Consider the following 18,560-nt stretch of genomic DNA (forward strand, 5'->3'; position numbering starts at 1 on the left):
ATCGCCCCTTGAAGCTACTCAGTGCAATCAATTCTTTTCAGAACAACAAGAGGGCTGGGGTGGGCTATAAAGGAGCAAATTCAGGCAAAGGGATTGAATGGGATCTCTCTCTGGTGTTGACACTCTTTGGCATTCTCTTCTCATCACTGCTGTTGTGTCTTCATCTCATCCAAATGTTCCCATAACCTTATTGTTTATTTATTATTAATTATTATTCTTTCTGTTATATTTGCACAGTTTGTTGTTTGCACACCGGTTGTCCACCCTGTTGGTGTGGTCTTTCATTGATTCTATAATGGTTACTGTCTTTATTGAGTATGCCTGCAAGAAAATGAATCTCAGTGTTGTATATGGTGACATATATGTACTTTGATGATAAATTTACTTTGAACTTTCAAAAGTGATGGATTCTCCAGACACTGAGCTCTTCTCAAATGTGCAACGTAAAGAAGTTGCAAGCAGAGGTTCAAAAAGGGGACAGGAAATCAATGGATTGACAAAACTGAGAAGTCATTAAGTATAGTGTTGGCCTGACCTTGGAGAATTTCCTGGGTACTTTTGTTTTGGCAAAGAATTCAGTAACCCTGCTGTAGTTATTTTGCTTATGAATGGGGAAACATAGGAGAAGAAAGCAGGGTTGTCTCTCAAACCTTAGCATTTGATTCCACCACGAGAAAACTGTCAAATTGGCATTTTAATTCACTTTTATATTGGTCCTTTTTAACAACCTAATGCTGGATCTGAGACCACTTTATATTGGACCAGATTTCTGTACAACATGTTACTTGGGTCTCTGAGAGAACAGCTGGAAACCAATGAATTGTTCCTCCTAGTAATAAAGGGCTCTGCATTTTAGCTTCTTGGCAGAGTGCAAGCAAGCTGACAGCTTCTGACCTTCACCACTACAGTTCAGTTGGGTATTCTCTCAAACAAGTCCAAGATCCCTGCTCATTTGCTTTCCCTTCGTATAGGGAGCTGTAATTAGTTAAACAGCAAAATTTCATACTGTAATTTTGAGTAAATGTATCCTTATTGCAGTCATCATTGGAGATCAGACTGATCAGATTTGCTATACTAATGAAATTTGTGCCAATATATAACAATAATATATGATGATGATGAGTGTAAAGGCAAAAAGTCTAAAATTAGGCTAAAATCAAGTTGTTTTACTGAATTAAAAATAATTGGGCTTGAAAATTTTGAAATGGTGCCTTTGAACTCTCCTTAAAAGTCCACTTAACACCATTTGCACTTTTCTAACCCTAGCCATTGATCTTATCTGTGCATTTAAGAGAAGATCAAATGCAAAATGTTTAATGATTGAGGTCTTTCTTTTCATTCAAATTTCTCCGTGTGACAATACACCTACCTTTTCTTGCAGAACCACTGCCCTCTTGCTCTCTGTCAGCCATCTTGTATTGGTTACGAGGAATGCCTGTCACATGACTGGAAGCTTCGACTGGATTGACCAATCACTCTCCTCAGCCGAGGAACATATGTCAGTGCTAAGGGAGGCAGCTCTGGCAAGTGAGTCTGAGAGAAACCTCATGGGTTGTGACAACTTCTGCCAGGAGCAGTCTGCAATTTAGCCCCAAGGCTGGGTTGACAATGGAGTAGAAGACAGCATGGACTCTCCCAGCTCAAATAGCTCAATTTTAACTTAGAACTATTCTATAAACATCATAGCATGGCTTAATCATTCTCTGAAGTGTTTTACTTAAAGTTAATGAAGACTGTGTTCTACTGTTGACTTTTGGACATGAAATTAATCATAGTCCTTGATTCTACTTGATTTTTTATTACTGTTTATGAAAAATTTATTAAGAGCATTTTTGATAACTGTATCTTTACATTCCAATCAATCTCATGTTTCTGCTTATTGCTTTTACTACCTTACTTACAATCTATCGTCTCTTTGCTGACTGTATATATTCCTAGAAATATCATTTTCTCATATTGCCTTCCTAAAGTTAAAAGTTGCAGAGAACAATTACAAAGATGTTGCTGGCTCTGGAGGACCTAAGTTTTTGATGTTTGAGTAGTTCGGATAGGTGCGTAGATAGTAGGGATTTGGAGGGCTATGGTCCCGGTGCAGGTCGTTGGGGGTAGGCAGTTTAAATGGTTTCAGCATGGACTAGATGGGCCAAAGGATCTGCTTCTGTGCTGTATTTCTCTTTGACTCTATGATTAAATTAGTAATGAAATATAAAGTCCTAAAATGAGAGAGTGATCTTTCCGTAGTTTATTAGGTAGTGGCTGTGAGTGGTTTACATTGAACAGGATAATTGTAAACTACTTGAATCTCTCCTTGATAATGAGTAGAGAGTTTACTTGCCATCTGATGTCCCAAGATTCCTTGAAACTCTGTAAAGGATTTTAATTGATTTGGAAATTTCTCACAATTATTAGTGGCATGAAACATGTATTACAGGTTTGTGTTGAGATTGGACCACAAAATGTTAACAGAGAGTATGAGCAAGTGAACTGGTTTGTGAATGTTGTGTTGATGGAAGGCAAAAGTAGGAAAGTCTTGTCACAAGGGCAATAGGTGTTGAGATCACACCAGGGAACAATCCATTTGGATTTGGTCAATGAAAGACATATTTTGCAGCTGGTGGAACAAAGATATGCCAGGGTGATTCCTGAGATAAGTGAATTGACAACTGTATGGTGTTTATGTGGAATGGTGCTTATATTTTCTGGAGTTTATAAGAACTACAGGGGATTTATTTTAAAAATAATGTAGCTTGCCAGGATAGCTCCTCTTATGCTGGGGGAACGTAAAACTAGGCGCCATCGCTTCAGAACATTAGTCTGGCAGTTGAGGTTAAAAAAAAAGATGATTTGTCAGAAGTTGGAGTATCTTGGAAATTCTTTATCCAGGGAACTGTGGATATTGAATTATTAAATGTATTCATGGCTGACGTAGATTGATTTTTGACATAGGAAACCAGGGCTATTGAAACTGACAAAAACAAAATGGAGGTAAAACTCTCAAAATCCAAAGCCCAGAACAGTCAGTGTCATACTGAATTGTGGAGCAAGTAGAAGATGCAGAATGGCTTACTTCTACTCCAATTATTTATGTTTTTACCTGCTCACTGCTTTTAACAAAGATGATATTCTGTTTATTTTAAACAAAGTGGCAAGATAGCAGATCTGAGGCTGGAATTTTATTCAACCAATATGTGAGTAATATCATAAGGTGCAATTTCTAATCATATATGTTAAAAAGGTAAGGCAAGGCTAAAGAGGAAATCAAAGAACCTCAAGTCATGCATGATTCTCCCAGCTGTTCTCCATTTTATATTTGTGGGAGCTAACTTTTCATTCTTGAACTTTGTACTGCAACTAATGTATTCTAATCTGAGAAGGAGTCTGTGATATTTATTCTGAGACAATAGTTAATATAGGATCTGCCCTCAATTACAGCACCATCAATTAATAGGTGTTCCAATTGTTTAAAAGTATGAAAGTGGGAGCAATTAGAGCCAATTGGTAATCTGTTTAATGTCCTGCTAATGGGCACAAGTACCTGAAATGCTATTGTTCTTAAACCTAATATGTACACCTTATTAATGTGTGTATTTTAACTCATTGGTATGGCAATTGGAGCAACCAAGTACACTATTTATTGGCCATTTGGAATTTTCCTTGCGAGGTGGTGGTAAATTGCCTTCTTGAACTACAGCAGTCTTTCTGGTGAAGGTAGTCCCATGGCCCTGTTGGGTAGGGAGTGCTGGGATGTAGACTTGGTGACAGTGAAGGTAATGGCTGCATGCAGTGAAAATACTCCTGCCTTTCGTATGGTGAAAGTGATTGGGTAATACCATTCAATTAGATATCAATTAGCCTCCCAAGTTGGCTTGAGTGATTGAAATTGAATTTGTGCACCAAAAAAACTATTAATTGTCCTCCACACTGTATTTTTTCACCCCGTTTGTCTTGGTAAAAGCTGCTGGTCATTTCCATTTTCTTCTAATAGATATCTTTTTCCCCCAGAATATATCAACTTTGGTGCATAAAGGATTCCTGTAAGGTCTAAATAATTTTTTTTCCAATCCAGTTAATAAAAAATGCTGCAATTTTATGGTACCTTCTGTAATCCATAATGCCCCAAAATGCTTCACAGCCAATGAAGTACTGTTGAAGTTCACTATGTATTGGAGTAACACACAACAAGCTCTCAATACAGCACTGTGATAAAGATTAGATACATTCCTAGGCAGAACAAAGGATATTTCACACCTTTGGTACTCCAGATATGTGCCTCGGGATGTTTACATCCAATGAAAAGAAGGGGCAATACGTTATTTGTAATGCCTCATCCAAAAGCTGGCAAGTCCACTAGTGCATCTCGCAGGTCAGCACTGCACTGAGATGAGCCTAGACATTTGTACCCAAGTCTCTGCTCAGGCCTTCCTTTCTGCATTCTGACTCCCTTTCTATGCACAATGAAACAACTTAAATGAAAGGAACACAGTTTAACTCAAGACCACTGGCACAGAAAGTGGTTTACATCTACAGGCTGGGATCATAAGATCTCCATAAAATGGGGTAGAGCCAGTTAAAAAGTGAGTGTCAGCATTTCAGCTTCCTTTTTGGGATAGCTCAACTCTCAGACTAAGTGGTGACACAGAACTTTGGAGAAAGGTTCAGTGGGGAAAGATTTGCAATGGGTTTGCGTGGTGAAAATCTTGATTCAACTTATAATACCAAATAATAACCATTAAATGGAATGAGTTGCCAGAGGAAATGGTTGAAGCAAGGAGATTGCCAACATTTAAAAGATATTTGGGCAGGTACACAGATAAGAAAGGTTTAAAGAGATATGGACCAACGTAGGGATGGCTTAAATGGGGATCTTGCTTGACCTGGAGCAATTAGGCTGACCATTTCCATGCTCTATAACTCTATATGTCCATTCCAATCAAAAATTATAATTTGAATATAGGTTATTGCATAAATAGAACATCAACTTATGTTCTAACATGAGGAGCTTTTGATGGCTCGGGGTCTGAGCTCACTGGAGTTTAGAAGAATGAGGGGGAGGATCTCATTGAAACTTATTGAATATTGAAAGGCCTAGACAGAAAGGATGTGGAAAGGATATTTCCTGTAGCGGGGGAGTCTAGGACCAGAGGGCACAGCCTTAGAAACGAGGGACATCCATTTAGAACAGAGATTAAGAGGAATTTCTTTAGCCAGAGGATGGTGATTCGGTGGAATTTATGATTAGTAAGGATGTCAAAGATTACAGGGAGAAGGCAGGACAATGGGGTTGAGAGGGATAATAAATCTGCCATGGTGGAATGGTAGAACAGACTTGATGGGCTAAATGGCCTAATTCTGCTACAATATCTTGTCATGGAAGAGACCCACAAACAAGAGGAACACTAATAAGTTAAGGAAAAGAAACTATATAAAGCACTTATCAATGTTTTTTGCACTCCAAGCTGGGTTTGCCTCCGTCTTCATTTCCCAGCCAATCCTTGTGTTACATTAAATTTTGTTCACACTTGCTTGATTTTATCTTCTGATCTTTCTCATGCTCTCTTCATTCTTCCCAGAACAGAGACATAGAAATGTTGACTGAGTAGGTTGAAAGGTCGGCACACTGTGGCCCAAAGGGCCTGTACTGTTCTATGTTCTAATCCTCTGCCAGGGTAAACGAAGTTAACAGTAACTGGCCCTTAATCTGATCTGAATAATTGTGAAGTTTTGTGCTTTGACTGGGTCTTGGGGTGTAGTGTTTGTTTTTTTTTAAATTGCTTACAGTTGTGTATTTTGCCCATAAAGACTGGCATATGTTATGCTTCTCAGTTGGTTCCTGAATTGAATGACTTGTTTGGCCAGTTCAGAGTGGAATCGACTTTCAACCACTCTGCCATTCTGAAGTTATACTGAGGCCAGACTGGGTAATTTAATAGATTTTCTCCCCTGAAGAACATAAGTGTAAACCAATTAGACATTTGAAAAACTTGGTAAATTTGCTTCCATCACAGTCCTGAATTATTTAAGATTAAAAAATCCTCAGCTGCCTTGATAAAATTTAAGCTTGTATCAATGATTGAGCACCTGGACACAAGTCTGAAGGGCAATCACTATGCTAATAGGGACAGTATCTGTCCATTTAAAAATTATTAAATACCTGACCACATCTTCATATTTGAAATACTTGTGACAAGGTTAAATATCTGAAGATTTTTCTAAACTGGCAAAGCACTATGCTGTGTTCCGTTTGATAGCCGAATGCTTGTCACCAATGGTTCGGGATGTGGATGGACTAGGAGTTCTTGGTTTCTTGAGTGACCAATAGCAAAAGTGTAGAATTCAAACCTGTACCATTTTATCAAACTCATTTGGTTGTTGAAGGTTACATGGACAAAGCACGGAGGAAATTAAACTCCAAACTTTTGAACTTAACTACACTTACAGATGTTCATGTATCTGAAGTTAGTGTAAATTTTCACTTCATGTTAATGCCATATTCAAGATGGAAAATCCTACATTGTACTTTAATTTGTTGAAAGTGTTGCTTTTATTATTCAAATATGTTTGTATCCCTGATTTGTACCTTACAATAAAATAATTTAAAGCAGTTAATAAAATATGGTGGCAAGGTAGAATAGCAGTTAGCACAATTGATTTACAATACCAGCGATCAACAATCTAGATTCAATTGTCTGCAAGGAGTTTGTATGTTCTCCCTATGACCGAGTGGATCTCCTGCAGGTGCCCTAGTTTTCTCTCACATTCTCAAGACATATGGTTAGAGTTATGGTGGCTCCGGAAATGTAGCAACACTTGTGGGTTGCCCCAGCAGAACCCTCACTGATTTGATTTGACACAAAAGATGCATTTTATGTTTTGATGTTTCAAAGTATTTGAGACAAATAAAGCTAACCTTTATCCATTTATCTTTGTTTTACTTTAACCAAAACTTAACTGGTTAAACAAATCAAATACATTTTTTTCCTAAGAACGAGTAATGCTAATGCATATACAAAATGAATCCATCTGTAAATGTTGTACTCCATTTCTTCAGATTGTTTTACAGGATAAATTACAAAGGGAGCCCCTTCCCTTCACCCCTAGCCGTATAGTGCCAGTCCCTTTGTGTATGAGTACAGATGGTCATATCGATAGATGTTCAATTTAGGCTGTCGAGGCCAATGCCACTTCAGCTGATCTTTCCAGCATAATCTTACCTTAACCTAGGTATTATTTTTAATATCTTGCAATAGCCTGTTGTTTTCTACCTGGATAACACCCATTCTTGTGGAAGTATGCCCCACATTTCATTCAGGGCACCACCAGGTCCCACAAAATGCGAAAAAAGGTAACTTATTTCAGTGAAGTTGCTTGAGTGACGAACAATTACCTGCACAGCCAAACAACTCACCACATACTTCTAAATGTAAAAGGTCCAATAGTACCAGTCAGCCAGAGAAACTACCTACTAAGACAAGGCAGTAGCAAACCCGGGTTGATTCTGGGTAGGTGGGGTCTCCAGATGATATACTAGCCTCTACAATAGCTATCCAACTCTGTAATCTACAAAAGCAAACAAACCCAGTGGTAGCTCTGGTCACAGACATGACATTCACTCATGTTGACATCCTTCAAAGGATGTCCATTCACCTTTAATTCATTGCATATTCCCATTTCACTGTATGACACAGACTCCCCAGAGACTCTGAAAAGCAGATTTAAAACTGTACATACAAATTATCTAGATATCATAGTTGCAAAATCCAATATTTCAAAGAACAAAAAGCATTTTCAAAATATTACTTGGTGAAAAACAAGGGTAGAATGAAGGAATTCCAGAGTTCTGGTTTAGTTCTTTTTTACCTTGTTCTCTGAGCATCAAATTTGCGCAGAATAGAAAAAATCAGACTCAGAGAATTAAAATACTTTCAATAAAATACTATCTCTGGAGGTGTATAAACTGTATAAAAAGTCTAAATTTTAAAAGCTGCATAAGTATAATATACATTAGGGGTTGCTTCCAGAACTGTTTTAAGGCAAGTTAATGCCACCAACTCAGGATATTCTGAGATGACTCATGAACTGAGGCAGTGTTTGCTTCTCTGCATAGAAAAAAGATACACTTGTTTTAAATCAGGAAAGTAATCAACTTTAAGGTCAATCATTTTTATCAGAAGTCATGATTAGGACTTCCAGAAACGAGCTCCTGCAGAAAACGGTTGGAAAGTGGAAGTGAAGAACTTCAGCAATCATCAGTGGTAACAGAAGGCTGAAGGAGGGGTGGAGGTGGACAAAGGAGGACAGAGAATTCTAGCAGTTCCCTGTGGTAACAGAGAAGAAAGGAGAATGGAAAAAAAAGTCATTTTCAAAATGGAGCTTCCTCTGTAATCAACACAAGTCCTTTGGAAGTAATTGTAGGAATGACTCACTGCAAGGTACAGTTACATTAATTTTTCAGTGTGGTGTACTGTACAATAAGTGTGCCTTGTGTGGAACTAGGACCAAGATCATCTTCATTAAATATTATTTACTACTTCTGGAAACCTCTTAATGGCCAGAATAACAAATCATAAAATATCTGATATTTTCAATTTGGGGATGAAACCTGGAAGCAACAGAGAGCATATGAAAAACACATGGCATAGACAATTCCTGTTTGCAGTATGCTCATTATGTTGTTAGCCTACTTATTGAAATAGACTAATACGCTTTTTGAAATGGCAGAGGGGAACAAGAACAAGGCTCTCATCCCAAATATGATCAAAATATTGGCCCTGAATACCCTTGCCGGTTGGCCACACTGTAGGGGGGTGATCAGTCCTTGAAGGATTTATTAGCTCACCATTAGATGAGTGGAGGCCACATCCAGGCACAGTTCTGAACCATTACAACCACTTGACATTTCAAACAGATGGCTGGGCAGATTCCTCTCAAATTCTGCTGCATTTGTGATACAGATTCCCAACAATTAAAAAAGACAATGAAGTTTTAAGCAGTGGCATTAACTTTACATGATAATACATTGTTAATATGAATATGTGCATCAGCTGCAGGAGAGATTGGGCGGGTGCAGTAAAGCGTATAGTAAAAAATGCAAGTAAATTATTGAAATTACACAACCCTTCCTAAACAGTACATGTGCTATCACCTGTGGAGCCCCTTAGTTTCCACAATCCTTTTTCAATCTCCTTGTGCATGAAGTAGGCATGTTCATATTGGCCTGAGCCAAGAAATTATTTTGCAGGTCTGTTTCCAAAGCAGTTTTTTTTAATTCTTTGTTGTATTTTGTGTTTGCATCTTCCAGCACTGGTTTTTGCTGCTCACAGTAATTTACTTGCACATCTCTGATCTTTCAATGCCCTGCAGTGGTCTGGAAAGGTCAACTGTCCTTCCTCTCAATTGAAATTGTCCATCAGTTTGGATTATAAGGTGATGTTAAAGCCATAAACCATACCAGATATGAAAGAATGGAGCTGGAGGAAATGTGCTGAACCCAGGCGGGTGGAGGTGGGGTAGTAATGGGGGAAAGGGGCTGTTGGTGGCACATTTGGCAATGAATTGGCTTAGCAAGCATTAAACCTTAGTGGCAAAAAACCTCAGAAAACATTAAAACCCATGGAAGCTAACAGAAAGGGTCCAAAATTGGTTGGATACATTTCCAAATGTTCCATCACAATATTCTCTGTCCGGTCACCCAACCCATCCCTCCCTTCTCCCAAACACTACTTCATAAATCAAATTGGGAAAAACCCACATAATTGCTTAATATGCCCTTGTGATTTGGACTCATAGGTTGTGGAAAGTAATTCTAACTCCTTGGCATCCAGGGGAACTGGCTCCTCAAGCCCCACACGGGTGGCAGTGCTGGCATTGGTTGTAAAAGAAGGAGCTTTTTAAAGGGGTCAACAGGATGAACTAATCCATAAGGATCTTGCCTTGTGCACTCATACAGAGCTTAAAAACGTGGAAGACAGACACATAACAATTTATGAATGAACCTCATAACTACATCCAGGAAATGAAAACTTGATGTGGTGAGCCAGGGTGGAACTGTAAACATTCCCGGACAAGTCAAGAGCACTGGTATCTGGTTAGAAAAGGCCTTTGGCTTTTTTACAGTTTACTTGCTTCCAACTGGGAAGCTTGTAAAATTCCTCCCTTGGCATTTGCAGCAGTTTCTGGGAAAGAAAATAAAACAAAGAGATTTCAGTGAAGAAATAAACAGTGAAAACATTGTTATCTGATAATAAAAAAAACAAGATCAGCATAGATTTAATTTCTTTCGGGCACATCTCCGAGTGCTTCAATTTAAACAAATTACTGGGAATTCCAGTTAATTGGGCCATTGGTTAATTGGGGCAGCTGCTTATTTGGGACAACTATTAAAGAATAACAAATAATTAAGAAAATGGCCAGGAATCGCCTCCTTTATTTGGTACACTATGCTGCTTAATTGAGGCAGGACATTGTTGCCAAACAGTTCCTAAGTAGCTATGCGCACTTGTGTGGCTGTTAGACACTACATTATGCTTAGAGTGAACAGTTTTTAAATAGCGTCAGTTGCGTGTGTATGTGTTTAAAAAATAATTTTTTTCACAGATAGTTGCTGAGGAATAAGCAGTAAAACAATTCAGAACTGTTTTGCTCACTGCAGTTTCAAGCATTCAGGCTTGAAGATGCCAGAAGTGGTTGGGAATGAAAATGAAATGATTTCACCACTTCAATAAGTTACGTACGATGAAGAGTTTGAAGATATCGACAATCATAGAAACATAGAAAACCTACAGCACAGTACAAGCCCTTTGGCCCATGATGCTGTGCCAAATGTGTCCTTACCTTAGAAATTACCTAGGGTTACCTATAGCCCTCTATTTTTCTGAGCTCCATGTACCTGTCCACAAGTCTCTTAAAAGACCCTATCGTATCCGCCTCCACCACCGTCACCGGCAGCCCATTCATCGCACTCACCACTATCTGTGTAAAAAACTTACCCCTGACATCTCCCTCTGTACCTGCTTCCAAGCAACTTAAAACTGTGCACTCTCATGTTAGCCATTTCAGCCCTGGGAAAAAGCCTCTGATTATCAACACGATCAATGTTTCTCATGATCTTAAACACCTCTATCAGGTGACCTTTCATCCTCCGTCACTCCAAGGAAAAAATCCTGAGTTCACCCAACCTATTCTCCCCAATCCTGGCAACATCCTTGTAAACCTCCTCTGCACCCTTTCTATGGTTTCCACGTCCTTCCTGTAGTGAGGCGACCAGAATTGAGCAGAGTACTCCAAGTGGGGTTTAACCAGGGTCCTATATAGCTGCAACATTACCTCTTGGCTCCTAATCTCAATCCCATGATTGATGAAGGCCAATGCACCGTATGCTTTCTTAACCACAGAATCAACCTGCGCAGCAGCTTTGAGTGTCCTATGGACTCTGACCCCAAGATCCCTTTGATCCTCCACACTGCCAAGAGTCTTACCATTAATACTTTATTCTGCCATCATATTTGACCTACCAAAATGACCCACTTCACACTTACCTGGGTTGAACTCCATCTGCCACTTCTCAGCCCAGTTTTGCATCCAAACAATGTCCCGCTGTAACCTCTGACAGCCTCTGACACTATCCACAGCACCCCCATCATTTTGAATGTTATAGTAAAAATGAAGATTTGGTGGATGCAGTCATCAATAGCATTGTATGAAGGCAGTCCATTATCTACACCAGATATCTGTGCTGGATGAATTCCTTCATTGATAACTATTAGGAACTAATACACTGTTTTGTAGTAGTGTGGTACTGTTTGTAGTGTTCCAATTTGTTCTGTATGTCATTTGGAAAACATAATTTGTTACTCAGCTTGTCTTTATTATAGCTTTTTAACTATTTCCATGAAACTTCAGCTAACTAGGGCATCCACTTAATTGGGCCAAAATTAACTGGTTTCAATCAACCGGAATCCACTGAACTTTTTAGTGCAGCATCTTGTGAAAAATAGTGTGCACTGCAAGATTCCAAAAGCCATAAAAAATGTTATATACTGAACACTGTCTTGATTCTATCTATTCTTCTCACTACTGCATTAGATTCAATGAAGAACTATTAGCTTATGCTATCACTGAACCCAAGTACAATGTTTTATGAAATATACCATCCATTTACGCAATTATTTATCACACACTGTCCCTTCCAAAAGCACATCGTTAATGAGATTTATAACCAGTTAACGCGTCTCCTGATTTGTTTGAGAAATTTCAGTCAGGACGTCCTAAGAAGGAGTTCTTCCTTAATCAATGACATGAAATAATCAACGCCAAACTTTGCTTTAAAATTTAATCAGCAAAAGAGTGGAGAGTTTTCATTAAACAATTATCTTTTGTAATCTGAATTCACTGCCTGTGGTGGTAGAAGATTCAGCCATAAGTTTCAAAGCTTTCAGGAGATAAATTATAAAGAAAACCATGGAGGTTTGTGGGTAAAATAGGGAATGAGATTCATGAATGGCTCAAGGAAAGAGTCTGTGCAGCTCCACAGGGATAAATGGCCTCCTTCAATACTGCTGGGTAATACAATCGTATCTCATTTGATGGACAGATAAACACTCATTAATACAGCAATGAAATGGAGCCTATGAGTGTGAATGTGCCGTTACAAATTGGAGGTACAGCACAATCTATAATGCCATGCTCCATAAAGTACAGATGCTAGAAATCTCGAGCAACACACAAAATGCTGGAGGAACGCAGCAAGTCAGGCAGCATCTGTGAAGGGGTATAAACAGTCAACATTTTGGGCTGGGACAGTTCATCAAGTCTGGAAAGGAAGGGGGCAGAGGCCAGAATAAGGTTGGGGGAGAGGTGGAGGGGAACAAGCTGGCTTGTGAAAGGTGAGACGTCAACCATTTATTCCCCTCTATACATGCTGCCTAAGTTGCTGTGTTTCACCAGCATTTTGTATATGTTGCATAAAACATCACTTTATTCATGGAATTAAAGTGTTAATAATTTCTCCCATGCAAAATTAATCAAAAAAAAGCATAAAAAAAAACCATACTAATCTAGTGAACAGCAGGGGAACGAAGCACGACTGCCCAGGCGCATGAACATCAGAGAGTTAGACCGGCGGGAAGAATTTAAAAGAAGAGCATTTTTTCTTCAGTGGTTTGATCAAGGCACAACTGAGCAGGTGCGTGGACGTCAGTGAGTTAGACCGATGGGAAGAGTTTAAAAAGAAGACACCGGGTGTTAGAGGAGCGGGAAACAGTGTAGAGGGAGTCAGAGTAGGTGGGGCTTTGGCTCAACAGGGTTTCGGCGATAACGGGTCGAGGCAAGGTCAGTTACTTGTGAAGAGTAGGAATAGGAAGTATGTGTGTGAGGCCGGTGTTCTGTAGTGGGGGGTATCAGATGTTGAAGTCCAGGAGACTCCCAGCCTCCTGGACGGCCACATCTGCGCCAGGTGTGTGGAGCTGCAGCTCCTTAGGGATCGTGTTAGGGAACTGGAGATGCAGTTCGATGACCTTCATCTGATCAGGGAGAGTGAGGAGGTGATAGAGAGGAGTTACAGGCAGGTGGTCACACTGGGGCCACGGGCGACAGATAAGTGTGTCACAATCAGGAGAGGGAAGGGCAGGAGTCAGGTTCTCGAGAGTATCCCTGTGGCTGTACCCCTTGACAATAAGTACTCCTGTTTGAGTACTGTTGGGGGGGGGGGGACAGCCTACCTGGGGAAGCAACAGTGGCCGTGCCTCTGGCACAGAGTCTGGCCCTGTGGATCAGAAGGGTAGGGAAAGGAAGAGGAAGGCAGTAGTAATAGGGGACTCTATAGTTAGGGGGTCAGACAGGCGATTCTGTGGACACAGGAAAGAAACACGGATGGTAGTTTGTCTCCCAGGTGCCAGGGTCCGGGATGTTTCTGATTGCGTCCACGACATCCTGAAGTGGGAAGGAGAACAGCCAGAGGTTGTGGTACATATTGGTACCAACGACATAGGTAGGAAAAGGGAAGAGGCCCTGAAAAAAGACTACAGGGAGTTAGGAAGGAAGTTGAGAAGCAGGACCTCAAAGGTAGTAATCTCGGGATTACTGCCTGTGCCATGCGATAGTGAGTATAGGAATAGAGTGAGGTGAAGGATGAATGCATGGCTGAGGGATTGGAGCAGGGGGCAGGGATTCAGATTTCTGGATCATTGGGACATCTTTTGGGGTAGGTGTGACCTGTACAAAAAGGACGGGTTGCACTTGAATCCTAGGGGGACCAATATCCTGGAGGGGAGATTTGCTAAGGCTACTGGGGAGAGTTTAAACTAGATTTGCTGGGGGTTGGGAAGAGACGGAGGAAGGGGTGGTTGGCTCACATATAGAGAAAGCTTAGAGACAGAGTGAGAGGGAGGATAGGTAGATAACAGAGAAGGGATGCGCTCAGACTGATGGTTTGAGATGTGTCCATTTTAATGCAAGGAGTATTGTGAACAAAGCCGATGAGCTTAGAGCGTGGATCAGCACTTGGAGCTATGATGTTGTGGCCATTACAGAGACTTGGATGGCTCAGGGGCAGGAATAGTTACTTCAAATGCCAGGCTTTAGATGTTTCAGAAAGGACAGGGAGGGAGGCAAAAAAGGTGGGGGTGTGGTACTGTTGATCAGAGATAGTGTCACGGCTGCAGAAAAGGAGGAAGTCATGGAGGGGTTGTCTATGGAGTCTCTGTGGGTGGAAGTTAGGAACAGGAAGGGGTCAATAATTCTACTGGGTGTTTTTATAGACCACCCTTTATAAACAGGGACATCGAAGTGCAGAAGGGGACAAATTCTGGAAAGGTGTAATAATATGATGGAAGATTTTAATTTCCCCAGTATCGATTAGCATCCCCCTAGAGCGAGGGGTGTAGATGGATGTGGAGTTTGTTAGGTGTGTTCAGGAAGGTTTCTTGACACAATATGTAGATAAGCCTACAAGAGGAGAGGCTGTACTTGATCTGGTATTGGGAAATGAACCTGGTCAGGTGTCAGATCTCTCAGTGGGAGAGCATTTTGGAGATAGTGATCACAATTCTATCTCCTTTACCTTAACATTGGAGAGGGATAGGAACAGACAAGTAAGGAAAATGTTTAATTGGAGTAAGGGAAAATATGAAGCTATCAGGCAGGAACTTGGAAGCATAAATTGGGAACAGATGTTCTCAGGGGAATGTATGGCAGCAATGTAGCAAATGATCAGGGGATATTTGCTTGGAGTTCTGCAAAGGTACGTTCCAATGAGACAGGGCAAGGAAGGTAGGGCACAGGAACAGTGGTGTACAAAGGCTGTTGAAAATCTAGTCAAGAAGAAAAGAAGAGCTTACGAAAGATTCAAAAAGCTAGGTAATGATAGAGATCTAGGAGATCATAAGGCAAGCAGGAAGGAGCTTACGATAGAAATTAGGAGAGCCAGAAGGGGCCATGAGAAGGCCTTGGTGGACAGGATTAAGAAAAATCCCAAGGTATTCTGCAAGTATGTGAAGAGTAAGAGGATAAGACGTGAAAGAATAGGGCCAATCAAGTGTAGTGGAAAAGTGTAGATGGGACCAGAGGAGAGGGCAGAGGTACTTAATGAATACTTTGCTTCAGTATTCACTACGGAAAAGGATCTTAACGATTGTAGGGATAACTTACAGTGGACTGACAAGCTTGAGCATGTAGATATTAAGAAAGAGGATGTGCTGTAGCTTTTGGAAAGCATCAAGTTGGATAAATCACCAGGCCTGGACGATATATCCCCCAGACTACTGTTGGGAAGCAAGGGAGGAGATTGCTGAGCCTCTGGCAATGATCTCTGCATCATCAATGAGGACAGGAAAGGTTCTGGAGGGTTGGAGGGTTACAGATGTTGTTCCCTTATTCGATAAAGATAGCCCAGGAAATTATAGACCAGTGAGTCTTACTTCAGTGGTTGGTAAGTTGATGGAGAAGATCCTGAGAGGCAGGATTTATGAACATTTGGAGAGGCATAATATGATTAGGAATAGTCAGCATGGCTTTGTCAAGGGCAGGTCATGTCTTATGAGCCTGATTGAATTTTTTGAGGATGTGACTAAACACATTGATGAAGGTAGAGCAGTAGATGTAGTGTATATAGATTTCAGCAAGACATTTGGTAAGGTACCCCATGCACAGCTTATTGAGAAGGTAAGGAGGCATGGGATCCAAGGGGACATTGCTTTGTGGATCCAGAACTGGCTTGCCCACAGAAGGCAAAGAGTGGTTGTAGACGGGTCATATTCTGCATGGAGGTTGGTCACCAGTGGTGTGCCTCAGGAATCTGTTCTGGGAGCCCTTCTCTTTGTTATTTTTATAAATGAGCTGGATGAGAAAGTTAGTAAATGAGGGAGTGTGGAGGCCTGTCAGATGTTACAGCGATACAATGTTAGGATACAATGTTAAAACTGGGCTGAGAAGTGGCAGTTATAGTTCAACCCAGATAAGTGTGAGGTGGTTCATTTTGGTAGGTCAAATATGATGGCAGAATATAGTATTAATGTTAAAACCCCTGGCAGTGTGGAAGATCAGAGGGATCTTGGGGTCCGAGCCCATAGGACATTCAAAGCAGCTGCGCAGGTTGACTTTGTGGTTAAGAAGGCATACAGTGTATTGGCCTTCATCAACCATCGGTTTGAGTTCAAGAGCTGCGAGGTAATGTTACAGCTATATAGGACCCTGGTCAGACTCCACTTGGAGTACTGTGTTCAGTTCTGGTCGCCTCACTACAGGAAGGACGTGGAAACCATAGAAAGGGAGCAGGGGAGATTTACAAGGATGTTGCCTGGATTGGAGAGCATGTCTTATGAAAATAGGTTGAGTGAACTTGGCCTTTTCTCTTTGGAGCAGCAGAGGATGAGAGGTGACCTGATAGAGGTGTATAAGATGATGAGAGGCATTGATCGTGTGGATAGTCAGAGACTTTTCCCAGGGCTGAAATGGCTAGCATGAGAGGGCACAGTTTTAAGGTGCTTGAAGGTATGTAGAGAAGATGTCAGGGTTAAGTTCTTTTATGGAGAGAGTGATGAGTACATGGAATGGGCTGCCAGCGATGGTGGTGGAGGCTGGTACGATGGTGTCTTTTAAGAGACTCTTGGACAGGTACAGGGAGCTTAGAAGAATAGAGGGCTATGGGTAACCCTAGGTAATTTCTAAATTAAGTGCAGGTTTGGCACAACATTATGGGCTGAAGGGCCTGTATTGTGCTGTAGGTTTTCTATGTTCTATATTTCTATGGAACATATTAAAGGAAGTTTTGATTTTCTCCCTTACTCTTGACAGATTTGACATTCAGTTATAGTTTGAGTTCATGCTACTTGACTTGCTGAGTCCCTCAGGCATTTTGTGTGTTTGGCCTATATTTTTGGTCCCATCCTACTCACACTGAAATCATATCCAAAGCTCCCTTGAGCTCCAGCACATCTCTCAGCCCCATAGTCAGTTCCTGGCTCCCACAATCCCTTCTCCATTCTTCATGATGCTTCTTGAACCAAAAGCACTTACTAGACATTCCTCAGCTGAAATTTAAACCCTCTTTGCTCCAAAACCAGCCACCTCTCAAATGTTGGATTCCAGTGCCTTGGCAACCTGGTTAGAGGCCCATCTCACGAACCAGCAGCACACTTGCAGCTGCCAAACTCTGCAGCTCCAAAACTCCAAATTTTTGGCATCACCACTCCAATTCCATACTAGTCCAGTGTACATCAGTGGATGCACTGGAGTTTCTCAGCTAAGACTGGAGCTCTTATAGCCATACCGGATCCCACCATTGAAGATTAAAAATAGGGAACGCAGGAGATACTGGGATGCTGAGGTGACTGGCTGTTACTGAATCAACTGCTTTGTGGACTAATTATGAGGGTAGTTAGAGAAAAAATAAATAAAAGGATATTTAAGAACTACTAATTGGAGAAATATTGGGCTTCAATGCCAACTCTTAATGTCTACAAACAAACTGCTCAAAAAATGGCTTGCTCTGACATTCAGGCCCAATATTCCTTGCATCCTCTTGCTCTGAGGTACAAAAGTGGTCCTGCTACATTCAGTACTGGAGTTATTCACTACATTATACAAAGGTTACCTGAAAATCTTTATCAGAGAGGTAGGTTTCCAGCTTCTGAGGGTCAACACCTTCTGGAAGTGGTCTGGACATAATCTCTTCCAAGGAGTACTGGGTTTTACACAGTGACAGTAAAGCATCCTGAACAAGCACCACTCTGTTCATGACATCCTGTCCCATCTGAATCACAGAAGAAATGAATCATTGCCAATATGAAGAAATATTTGGATAGTTCCAACCTAGATCTTAACAGTCTGAAATGGCAGGAGTGAATCAACAGTTCATTTTTCACCCCTTCTGCCCCCATTTTTATCTCTTCAGGTATCTGCTACTTTACATCGGCACAAAAATAAAAATCTGCTCTGTTTGAAGTGCAGCAATAATTGATTGAGATTTTCACATTCCTCCTCAGATTGGCTCACACTGAGTCAGTTTGTAAAGTGCTCCTGATGTCACCTTTCCAAAAGGTGACAGCCAATTTGCAGATTCCAAATCA

At 40.8% G+C, this 18,560-nt stretch overlaps 2 protein-coding genes across 8 annotated transcripts in view; one reads left to right on the top strand and one right to left on the bottom strand.

Moving 5' to 3' along the window:
• The window catches only part of tmem98 (transmembrane protein 98), a 53,957-nt gene extending 47,540 nt beyond the window's left edge, over positions 1-6,417 (top strand). Inside the window, exon 7 of the mRNA XM_059955709.1 lies at positions 1,382-6,417. Coding sequence (XP_059811692.1) covers positions 1,382-1,589 — 208 coding nt within the window. The 3' untranslated portion in view covers positions 1,590-6,417. The remainder of the gene's footprint in view (positions 1-1,381) is intronic.
• A 3,301-nt stretch (positions 6,418-9,718) lies between these two features.
• The window catches only part of LOC132384541 (supervillin-like), a 244,447-nt gene continuing 235,605 nt past the window's right edge, over positions 9,719-18,560 (bottom strand). For 2 of the 7 annotated variants that reach the window (XM_059955707.1, XM_059955708.1), the window contains exons 29-30: positions 18,086-18,244; positions 9,741-10,172 (exon numbers count right to left, since the gene is read on the bottom strand). In XM_059955707.1, the coding sequence (XP_059811690.1) occupies positions 10,086-10,172; positions 18,086-18,244 (246 nt within the window). In that variant the 3' untranslated portion in view covers positions 9,741-10,085. Of the gene's footprint in view, positions 10,173-18,085; positions 18,245-18,560 lie in introns of all 7 variants that reach the window. The other 5 variants (XM_059955702.1, XM_059955704.1, XM_059955703.1 and 2 more) reach the window with 5 other exon arrangements.

Source organism: Hypanus sabinus, chromosome X1 (assembly GCF_030144855.1).
Source record: "Hypanus sabinus isolate sHypSab1 chromosome X1, sHypSab1.hap1, whole genome shotgun sequence".
Classification (NCBI taxonomy): domain Eukaryota; kingdom Metazoa; phylum Chordata; class Chondrichthyes; order Myliobatiformes; family Dasyatidae; genus Hypanus; species Hypanus sabinus.